The sequence below is a fragment of the Pan troglodytes genome, chromosome 20 (genome assembly GCF_028858775.2).
Source record: "Pan troglodytes isolate AG18354 chromosome 20, NHGRI_mPanTro3-v2.0_pri, whole genome shotgun sequence".
Lineage (NCBI taxonomy): Eukaryota > Metazoa > Chordata > Mammalia > Primates > Hominidae > Pan > Pan troglodytes.
In genome coordinates, this window is record NC_072418.2 from 49,636,602 (window position 1) to 49,648,071 (window position 11,470).

The 11,470-nt window shown below is 51.5% G+C and overlaps 1 protein-coding gene and 1 non-coding gene across 9 annotated transcripts in view; both read right to left on the reverse strand.

Moving 5' to 3' along the window:
- PRKD2 (protein kinase D2) overlaps positions 1-11,470 on the reverse strand; it is a 43,565-nt gene that overhangs the window by 28,634 nt on the left and 3,461 nt on the right. For 4 of the 8 annotated variants that reach the window (XM_016936282.3, XM_016936281.3, XM_054673534.2 and 1 more), the window contains 4 exons: positions 10,973-11,111; positions 8,011-8,142; positions 1,621-1,775; positions 1,295-1,517 (listed from right to left, as the gene is read on the reverse strand). In XM_016936282.3, the coding sequence (XP_016791771.1) occupies positions 1,295-1,517; positions 1,621-1,775; positions 8,011-8,142; positions 10,973-11,111 (649 nt within the window). Of the gene's footprint in view, positions 1-1,294; positions 1,518-1,620; positions 1,776-8,010; positions 8,143-8,571; positions 8,701-10,972; positions 11,403-11,470 lie in introns of those variants that run through there. The other 4 variants (XM_063801935.1, XM_063801936.1, XM_016936285.3 and 1 more) reach the window with 3 other exon arrangements.
- Positions 6,390-6,501, reverse strand: MIR320E (microRNA mir-320e). The gene has a single exon (NR_106617.1). It is a non-coding gene; the product is annotated as a microRNA mir-320e (primary transcript).

Sequence of the window (11,470 nt, forward strand, 5' to 3'; positions counted from 1 at the left end):
TTTTTTGTAGAGACAGGGTTTCGCCATGTTGCCCAGGCTGGTCTTAAACTCCTGGGCTCAAGTGATCCACCTACCTTGGCCTCCCAAAGTGCTGAGATTACATGCATGAGCCACCACACCTGGCTGGATTCTAGAATTTGATTGTTCAAAGTTCTGGGAGTCCAGAATTTCCAGGATTCTAGGTTACGATGGTTTCAAGCTTATATGATTCTAGACATCTAAGACTCTCAAATTTGATGCGCCTATGTTTCTATTACCCTCAAATCCCATAGTTCCAAAATTCTCATGTTCTGAGAGTCTATAACTTGGGAGATTTAAGATGTGTAATCTAAAGTTCTGTTGTTATTTTAGCTGAATTCTATCATTCGGAATTCTTGAATGCTATGGTTCTGATTCTAGAATTCTCAGGTTCTACAGTTTTAGAATTCCATGCTAAGCACGTTATGAATCTAGGATTCCAAGGTTCTAAAGACTGAGGTTCAGCTGGGCGCGGTGGCTCACACCTGTAATCCCAGCACTTTGGGAGGCCGAGGTAGGAGGATTGCTTGAGCCCAGGAGTTCAAGACCAGCCTGAACAATATAGTGATACCTTCTCTCTACAAACGATTTAAAAATTAGCTGGGTGTGGCCAGGCGCGGTGGCTCACGCCTGTAATCCCAGCATTTTGGGAGGTCGAGGCAGGTGGATCACAAGGTCAGGAGATCAAGACCATCCTAGCTAACATGGTGAAACCCCGTCTCTACTAAAAATACAAAAAAATTAGCCAGGCGTGGTGGCGGGCGCCTATAGTTGCAGCTACTCAGGAGGCTGAGGCAGGAGAATGTCGTGAACCCAGGAGGCAGAGTTTGCAGTGAGCCGAGATCACACCACTGCACTCCAGCCTGGGTGACAGAGTGAGACTCCGTCTCAAAAAAAAAAAAAAAAAAAGAAAGAAAATTAGCTGGGTGTGGTGGCACCACCTGTAGTCCTAGCTACTTGGGAGGCTGAGGCAGGAGGATCACTTGAACCCAGGAGGTTGAAGCTGCAGTGAGCCGTGATTGCACCACTGCACTCCAGCCTGGGTGATAGAGTGACACCGTCTCCAAAAAAAAACAATACACACACACACACACACACACAACTGAGGTTCTAAGATTCCAGAATTCCAAAGGTCCCAGAACACTAGGATTCAGGGCCCTCCCCTTCTGAGGCCCTGGGGTCCCAAGGCTCAGATCCTTGTGTCCTGCCACAAGACCAGGTTGGGGTGGGAAGGAGGTTCTGACCCTGTCTGTCCTCCCCGACAGGCCCAGCTAACCTTTGCATTGCAGGCCCTGCCGGAAGAGGCCCTTGAGGAGTTTCTTGCAAGCCTGGCAAACGGTGGGCCGTGTATAGCTGTGGATGAGGAAGGTGTGCGGCACCTTGACCTTGGAGAGCAGCATCTTGTCCAACTCAATGGGGCGGCCCGTATACGATGAGGCAGAAGAGGAGGAAGAGGATGACGGGGGACGGCGAGGCAGGAGTTCAGTGGTGCTACGGCTCTGTCGTTGGCAAGAATGGAAGGGACACATCAGTGCGTTGGCCCCATGCCTGGGCCAAGTCACCCCCCTAGCCACCAACCCGTCCCATCCCCCATCTCCTCACCAGCTCTTCAGCCGTGCAGGGCAGGGACTCGGAGGTGCCGAGGCGCACCGAGTGGCCACTGGCCAGAGACGTGGATGACAGGCGCCGTTTGCGGGCCCCACTACAGTTGTTGGGGATGCTGAAGGCACAGCGCTTGTGGTAGTTCAGCCCGCAGCCTGCAGGGGGCGCCAGAGAGTAAGAGACATGGCGTCTGCCCCTCCTAGGTCTCTTCTTGAGAAGTTGTGCCCTTTCCACCCAATCTCCCACCTGGTCCTGTCCCATCACCCCCCAGCACGATCTCCTCCAAAAGGCACTACTACCCGTAAGTGTATCAGCCCCTTCAGGCCCGCCCCTCAGAGTTCTGCCCCAAGTTCCAGCTTGTAGCCCCACCATCACCCCATCTGTCCCCCAGACCCTGAACACACCCACACCCCTTTTCCACTCCAACAAGGGACACCTCAAAGGTTCCCCCCAAAAGCTCCGTCCCCAGTTTCAGCTTGTAGCCCTGCCATCACCCCATCTGTCCCCCAGACCCAGAACACGCCTCACACCCAAAATTTTCCCACTCCAACAAGGGATACCTCAAAGGTTCCCTCCAAAGCTCCACCCCTAGTTCCAGCTTGTAGCCCCGACATCACCCCATCTGCCCCCCAGGCCCTGAACACGCCTCACACCCCACCTTTTCCCACTGCAACAAGGGATGCCTCAAAAGTCCGCGCCAAAGCTCTGACCCAGCCCCAATCCTCTATGGTAAGCACCTCCTTCTAGTCCTCCCCAAAACTCCTGTCCATCTCCCTAGAGACACCTGTTCCCCCTTCTAACCCTGACCTTCCTTTTTCTGAGGCCCCTTTGGTTCCCCCTCTTTCCCCAGCCCCAACTTTCCAAAAGAAAATGCCTCTCCTCACCCCCACCCCTAAGGTCACTATCCCTCCAGGTCTGCTCACCCCCCGTACCCCACTTTCTCTTTTCTGTAGATCTGGAATCCAGGCAATCCCTAAGTAGTGTGATTAAATCTTAGTAGTGTGGGCCACGCATGGTGGCTCACGCCTGTAATCCCAGCACTTTGGGAGGCCAAGGCCGGCTGATCACTTGAGGTCAGGAGTTTGAGACCACACTGGCCAACATGGCAAAACCCCATCTCTACTAAAAATACAAAACTTAGCCGGGTGTAGTGGCACACACCTGTAATCCCAGCTACTCCGGAGGCTGAGGCAGGAGAATCACTTGAACCCAGGAGGCAGAGGTTGTAGTGAGCTGAGATCACGCCACTGCACTCCAGCCTGGGCAATACAGCGAGACTCAGTCTCAAAAAAAAAAAAAAAAAGAGTTCTCAGTTGTACTCAGGTTCATTGTACCATACTAGGCAGAAGTATGACTTCTTATTGTCTTATTTTATTTTGTAGAGACAGGATCTCCCTGTACCCCAGGCTGAAGCACAATGGCACAATCATAGCTCACTGCAGCCTTCAACTCCTGGGCTCAAGTAATCCTCCTGCCTCAGCCTCCTGAGTAGCTGGAACCACAGACATACGCTACCATGCCCAGATAATTTTTTTATTTTTATTTTTTTGTAGAGATGGTGTCTCGCTACGTTGCCCAGGCTGGTCTCGAACTCCTGGGCTCAAGTGATCCTCTCACCTCAGCCTCCCAAAGTGTTGGGATTACAGGCGTGAGCCACTGTGCCCTGCCTATTTTATCTTTTAAAATCCTCATCCATGGAGAAATCAGCTCAACTCCCTGTTTCCCACTGGACGTTCTGTATGTGTGCTCTAATACATCTCCAGTGATTCCAAACGATTCCAGGATCGCTTTCTATTCTGGAGTGAAGAATGTTCCTCCAGCCTTTGGGAGCCCTTCTGGTACCCGCCTGCTCCAGGCTTTCCAGTTCCACACCTCCTCATTGTAGGCACTGTCTTGGCTGCATGCTGTAATCACGGAGGCAAGCTTGGAGAACGGTGTTGGCCCTGCAAGAAGAGCTTCAGCAGGGCAAATGGTCTTTGCACACAGGAACCATTTCCCAGTGTTGGCCTTGAATCACTCATATGCTTTCCAGAATTTCAGAATCTTATCTATAACTCTCAGAATGAGTCTCAGGACAGAGTTAAACTCCTGTTGGAATGTAGTCATTTGGGGTTCTCTTGCCACCATAGGAACTGGGACCATCATCTGTGATGCTGTGCCAGTGAAGTCTGTGCTGATAACCCATTAGGACTTGATGACACCAGGGCTGTACCATGACAAAGACTGCATATGCTGAGACCTCGAGAGTTGGATATGGTGTGTGGACGATGGCAATATTTATAAGAGCTTTGAATGCACTGAATCAGTATCTGCAGGCCTAGAGTCCTTAAATAATACAAGTATACTTTGGACTGCGTGATGATCTGGAACATAGGATATTGGAGAAACTGGATTTCTTTTTTTCTTTTTTTTTTTTTTTTTTTTGAGACAGAGTCTCACCCTGTCACCCAGGCTGGAGTGCAATGGTATGATCTCGGCTCACTGCAACCTCCACCCCCCCAGGTTCAAATGATTCTCCTGCCTCAGCCTCCCGAGTAGCTGGGATTATAGGTACCTGCCACCACACCCAGCTAATTTTTGTAGTTTTAGTAGAGACAGGGTTTCACCATGTTGGCCAGGCTGGTCTCCAACTCCTGACCTCATGATCCGCCCGCCTTGGCCTCCCAAAGTGCTGGGATTACAGGTGTGAGCTATCGTGCCCGGCCCAGAATCAGGATTTCTGTACAAGCGTGGCACCCACGGAGCTAGAGATGCTGTCTCAGACCTAATACCCAATGGAACATCCAAGAATATGGCTCTAATTGCAGGGCACGCCATACAAAAATGGAGGCGCATGGGGCCCAGCGCAGTGGTTCATGTCTGTAATCCCAGCACTTGGGGAGGCTGAGGTGGGTGGATTACTTGAGACCAGCCTGGCCAACATGGTGAAACCCCGTCTACTAAAAATACAAAAATTAGCCAGGAGTAGTGGTGCGCACCTGTAATCCCAGCTATTTGGGAGGCTGAAGCAGAATTGCTTGAACCCAGGAGGTAGAGGTTGCAGTGAGCCAAGACCACGCCACTGCACTCCATCCTGGATGACGGAGCAAGACTCTGTCTCACACACACACAAAAATGGAGCCACAGGGTCTCATCACAGAATGGATGGTCCTCACCTGTCATCTGTCCTCATAGCCAATGCAGGTACATGGCCTTCATCTGTAGGCAGAGCCCCGATTTCAACATTCTCACTCAGAAGCATGAATAACAGGAACAGAGGACCTATATAGATCTTGACACTTGGGCTGAACCTTGAGACATCTTGGCTTAAAGAACTGTATGTTTTGGACAGGCGCGGTGGCTCATGCCTGTAATCCCAGCACTGTGGGAGGGCAAGGCGGGTGGATCATTTGAGGTCAGGAGTTCAAGACCAGCCTGGCCAACGTGGTGAAACCCCGTCTCTACTAGAAATACAAAAATTAGCCGGGCAGTAATGGCGCGTGCCTGTAATCCCAGCTACTCGGTAGGCTGAGGCAGGAGAATCGCTTGAGCCTGGGAAGTGGAGGTTGTGGTGAGCTGAGATCGCGCCACTGCACTCCAGCCTGGGTGACAGACTGAGACGCTGTCTCCAAAAAAGAAAACCTGTATATTTTTAAACTATGATTTAAGGAGATATGTATGGGTGCTGTTATAGACTAAATGTCTATGTCTCCCCCAAAATTCTTATGTTGAAACCCTAACCTCCAATGCAACTATATCTGGAGACAGTGCCTTTATGGAGGTAATTAAGGTTAATTGAGGCCGAAAGAGTGTGGCTGTAATCCAATGGGACTGGTAACCTTTTTTTTTTTTTTTTCTGAGACAGAATCGTGTTCTGTCACCTAGGCTGGAGTGCAGTGGCGTGATCATGGCTCACCGCAGCCTCAACCTCCCAGGCCCAGGTGATCCTCCCACCTCAGCCTCTTGAGTAGCTAGGACTAGAGGTATGCACCACCATGCCTGGCCAATTTGTTGTATTTTTTAGAGACAGGGTTTCACCATGTTGCCCATGCTGGTCTCGAACTCCTGGACTCAAGCGATCCACCATCCTCCCAAAGTGCTGGGATTATAGGCATGAGCCACCATGCCTGGCCTTCCTTATAAAGGGAAGAGATACCAGGGATCTCTCTCTCCATGTCCCATGTGAGCACACAGTGAAATGATGGCCCTCTGCAAGGCAGGAAAGCAGGCTACACCAGAAACAGAACCCTGCCAGAATCTGGATCTTTGTCTTTCCAGCCTCTCACAATTCCAGGGATTTTGAGAAGTAAATGTCTGTCATTTAAGCCATGCAGGGTGGTATTTTGTTAAGGCAACCCTGACAAACTAAGACAGGTGCCAGGTTGACAAGAGATGGACCCTGATAGTCATGTTTATGTGTCAGCTTGGCTAGGCGAGATCCACAGTTATTCAGACACTAATCTAGATGTTGCCATGAAGGTTTGTTTGTTTGTGTGTTGTTTTTTTTTTTTTTTTGAGACAGAGTCTCACTCTGTTGCCAGGCTGGAGTGCAGTGGCACGATCTCGGCTCACTGCAACCTCTGTCTCCTGGGTTCAAGTGATTCTCCTACCTCAGCCTCCCAAGTAGCTGGGACTATAGGCACATGCCACCACGCCCGCTAATTTTTGTATTTTTAGGAGAGATGGGGTTTCACCATGTTGGCCAGGGTGGTCTCGATCTCTTGACCTCATGATCCGCCTGCCTCAGCCTCCAAAGTGCTGGGGTTACAGGTGTGAACCACTGTGCCCAGTCAAGGTTTGTTTTTTCTTTTCACCTTCTCAACCCAGCTTTTCCCCGACTCCAGGAAGAACTGGGAAGAGAAGGCCCCATGGAGGTATTTTCTTTTCTTTTCATTTTTTTGAGACAGAGTTTTGCTCTTGTTGCCCAGGCTGGAGTGTAATGGTGCAATCTCAGCTCACTGCAAGCTCTGCCTCCCGGGTTCAAGAGATTCTCCTGACTGAGCCTCCCGAGTAGCTGGAATTACAGGCGTCCACCAACACACCGGCTTTTTTGTATTTTTAGTAGAGACGGGGTTTCACCATGTTGGACAGCCTGGTCTCGAACTCCTGACCTCAGGTGATTCACCTGCCTCGGCCTCCCAGAGTGCTGGGATTACAGGTGTGAGCCACCGCACCCGGCCCAGTGGAGGTATTTTCTGGATGTGATGAAAATCCATAATCAGCTGACTGTAAGTGGGAGAGGTGATCCTGCTTGTTCTAGGTGGGTCTCATTCTATCAGCTGAATGTTTTAAAAAGCAGATCAGAGACTTTTCGGATGAAGAAATTCCACCTGTGGACATCAGCTTCAGCTTGTGCCTGAGTTCCCACTTGCCCTTCCTGATAGGATGGATTTTTTTTTTCTTTTTCTTTTTTTTGTTTTGTTTTTGTTTCTGTTTTCAGAAGGAGTCTCACTCTGTCACCAGGCTGGAGTGCAGTGGCACGATCTCGGCTCACTGCAACCTCCGCCTCTCAGGTCCAAGCAATTCTCCTGCCTCAGCCTCCCAAGTAGCTGGGACTACAGGCGTGTGCCACCACGTCCGGCTAATTTTTTGTATTTTTAGTAGAGACGGGGTTTCACCATGTTAGCCAGGATGGTCTCAATCTCCTGACCTCGTGATCCACCCGCCTCGGCCTCCCAAAGTGCTGGGATTACAGGCATGAGCCACCGTGCCCGGCCTTTTTCCTGTTTTTGAGCCAGGGTCTCGCTCTGTCACCCAGGCTGGTGTGCAGTGGTGCAATCAGGGCTCACTACAGCGTCGAGCTCCCAGGCTCAAGTGATCCTCCCGCCTCAGCCTCCCAAGTGGCTGGGACCACAAGTGTCTGTCACCATGCTTGGCTAATTATTTTTTGTACAGGCAGAGTCTTGCTATGTTGCCCAGGCTGGTCTTGAACTCCTGGCCTCAAGTGATCCACCTACCTTTGCCTCCCAAAGTGCTGGGATTACTGGCCTCCCCCACTGTGCCCAGCCGGATTTGAGTTGCCTAGCCAGCCCACACAATTCTGTAAGCTGATTCCTTGCATATAAATATCTTAATATATATCTCCTACGGGATCTGTTTCTCTGCTTGATCCCTGATAGAGGCCCCACCCTCTTCTGCTCCCCTAGGCTCTGTTCTTAGGCCCCTACTTGTCCCTCCCAGCTCCACCTCCTAGGCTCCGCCCCTAGACCTGAGCCCCGGCCCAGCCCCACCACTCCTTCCCCAAGCTCTGCTTCTGGTCCCATCCTTCTTCCCATTATTACTTCCTAGGCTGCGCCCCCAGCTCTGAGACCCGCTCCTCCTCCCCACGCTGTCCCCGTGCCAGGACCATTACGCTCCGCCCCCGGTGCAGAGCCCCGCCCCAGGCCCCGCCCCCAACCCTTTAGCTCTCACCATCGCACTTGAGGCCCTGGCGCACTAGGCCGAAGAGCATCTCCCCGCAGTGATCACAGAAGGCAGGCGCCCGATAGGAGTGCACCGTGAGGGCGTGCGGGCGGATCTGGAAGTCCTCGAAGGTGGCCGAGGCTGTAGGCGGAAAATAGGGGTGGATGCTTGAGGCGGGGTAGGCCAAAGCTTTTCCAGACCCCACGTTCCCTGATTTCTCACAGTCCTCCCAGCCGCAAGGTGTGATCTTTCCTTCCTTCCTTCATTTGCTCTCATACTACATTCTGCCTGGGTTCAAATCCCAGCTCCACCTGAACAAAACACATATATCCCTACGCCCGGGGCAGGGACAGAGCGGGAATTGGGGAGTTGTTTAACGGGCAAGGAGCTTCAGTTTCGCAAGATGACAACAGTTCTGGAGACTGGCTGCACAACAGTGTGCATGAACTTTAAATTACTGAACTGTACGCTTAAAAGTGCTTAAAATGTTGTGGGCTTTTTTGTTTGTGTTTGTTTGAGAGTTTCACTCTGTCACCCAGGCTGGAGTACAGTAGTGAGATCTCGGCTCACCATAAGTCCGCCTCCCGGGTTCAAGCAGTTCTCCTGCCTCAGCCTCCGGAGTAGCTGGGATTACAGGCATGCGCCACCACACCCGACTAATTTTTGTATTTTTAGTAGAGACGGAGTTTCACCATGTTGGCCAGGATGGTCTCAAACTCCCGACCTCAGGTGATCTGCCCGCCTCGGTCTCTCAAAGTGTTGGGATTACAGGCGTGAGCCACTGCACCCGGCCTAAAATAGTAATTTTTATGTTATGTATATTTTACCAAATTAAAAAATTTTTAATTAAAAATACCACCACCAACAACAAAAAAGAACATGGATAGACAGTGCCCGGTGGCTCACATCTGTAATCCCAGCACTTTGGGAGGCCCAGGTGGGCGGATCACTTGAGGTCAGAAGTTCGAAACCAGCCTGGCCAACATGATGAAACCCCATCTCTACTAAAAATACAAAAATTAGCCAGGCCTGGTGCCGCGTGCCTGTAATCCCAGCTACTCAGGAGGCTGAGGCAGGAGAATTGCTTGAACCCGGGAGGCAGAGGTTGCAGTGAGCCAAGATCATGCCACGGCACTCCAGCCTGGGTGACAGAGCAAGATTCTGTCTAAAAAAAGAAAAAAAAAAAAAAAGCCCAGTGTGGTGGTGCATGCCTGTAATGCCTGTAGTCCAGCCACCTCAGGAGGCTGAGGCGGGATGATTGCTTCAGTCTGGGAGGTAGAGGCTGCAGTGAGTGGTGGTCATGCCACTGCATTCCAGCCTGGGTGACAGAACAAGACCCTGCCTCAAAACAAAATAACAGGGCCGGGAGCGGTGGCTCACACCTGTAATCGCAGCACTTTGGGAGATCACTTAAGTGAGGTGGGCAGATCACTTAAGATCAGCAGTTCGAGACCAGCCTGGCCAACAAGGTGAAATCCCGTCTCTACTAAAAATACAAAAATTAGCCACGTGTGGTAGCAGGCGCCTGTAATCCCAGCTACTCGGGAGGCTGAGGCAGGAGAATGGCTTGAACCCAGGAGGCAGAGGTTGCAGCAAGCTGAGTTTGCGCCACTGCACTCCAGCCTGGGTGACAGAGCGAGACTCCATCTAAAAAAACAAAAAATAATAAAAATGACAAAAACAAAACAAAACTCAGGTTTAGGGGAGAGACAAGGATGAAGATAAAAATTCAAGTGAGGCCAGCTTATGATATGAAAGAGTACTTAAAGCCTGAACAAGGTCACTAAAGGTGTAAATCCAGACTTCTGTCATTCATTCATTGAGCCGGTTTCACTGGGCACTGCAGTATGCAGGAGCAGCAGGGAAGACAGCCATGAAAAAGGCAGCTGCCCCCACCCTCAAGAGGGACCAAGGGCCATAGACTGCTCTAAGGTGCTGAGAGCATGCCCATCTATACTACTGGAATAGTGAGTGGGTGAACTGGCTTCTGGCTGTGTCTTAGAAAATCACCTGGGGGCTTTTAAAAATACTGATGTGCAGATCCCATCTCACTTTGCAGAGATTCTGATTTAATTTAGCATTTTCGTGGCAGGAGCCATGGACCTCATAACTTTTTTTTTTTTCTTTTTCTACTTTTTTTCTTTTTTAGAGATAGGGTCTCTCTCTGTCACCCAGGCTGGAGTGCAGTGACATGATCGTGGCTCATGGCAGCCTCAAACTCCTAAGCTCAAGAAATCCTCCCACCTCAGCCTCCCAAGTAGCTGAGACTACAGACGTGTGCCACCTTGCCCGGTTAACTTTTTTTTTTTTTTTTTTAAGAGATGGGGTCTCCTTATGTTGCCCAGGCTGGTCTCAAACTCCTGGGCTCCAGCGATCCTCCCACCTCAGTCTCCCAAACTGCTGGGATTACAGGTGTGAGCCACTGCAGCTGGCCCATTTTTTACCTTTATATTAAAGCATAACACAGTCAGTTACAGATCCAACTCCTTCTTCTCCTCTTTTCCCCCTTCTAACTACTGCACTTGACTAGTTTTATAAATAAATAAGTATAACATATGTTCAGGAAAGGCCGCACATCACAAGTGCACAGCTCAATGAATTTTCAAACTGTACAAAGCGTGTCACTAGCATCCTAATCCATAAATGAAAGTTTAGACCAGTCCCTAAAGAGCGCCTTCATGACCCCACTCTGTAACCATCTTCCAGAAGCCCCCAACTCTCCTTATTTTTTTTTTTCAGAGGGAGAGAAAGGGGTAGAGATGGAATCTCACTATGTTGCCCAGGCTGATCTCGAACTCCTGGGCTCAAGCGATTCCCCCCAGCTCCAGCTCAGCCTCCCAAAGTGCTGGGATCACAGGCGTGAGCCACTACACCCGGCCTCTCCTGACTTCTAACTCCCCCTACCCTCTCCTCCCCCAGATGCCCCGCCCCCACCCGAGGCCCCGCCCCCAGGCCGGCCACCACCTCTCACCCGACAGCACCACCTCCACCAGGTCGCCCTCCTGGATGTCTCCGGCCGAGCGCACCAGCTGCAGGAGGTTGGCGGACGTGGGGTCATGTTTGAAAAGCAGGATCTTGTCGTAAAGGCCGTAGAAGCCACACTCAGGGAACTGAGGGGCGGGAGAGGGATGTGGCGACGGAAAAGCTCAGAGCCGCCTTCAGCAGCGGGCGGACTGTGACCCTCCCAGGGCAGGGCCGGCTGTTTCCCCCGGAAACGCAGAGACCCCGCAGGCCCTCGCTTCCTGCCTGCCCCCTCCCAACCCCAGCGCGAGCCGGGCAGGATGCCAGCGCCCCAATTGTACGGGGAGGGGGCGCCGGCGTGGGTTTGGTGGCTGGAAGGGGGAGCTGGGGTGGGAGGGAGAGTGGCTCCGGGAGCGTGGACACCTCGAATTTTCCGGAACCTGGCGGAGGTGGGAGGGGATGCTGAATGAACACTCCCTCCCCTGTGCCTCCTCCCCAGGCTCACACA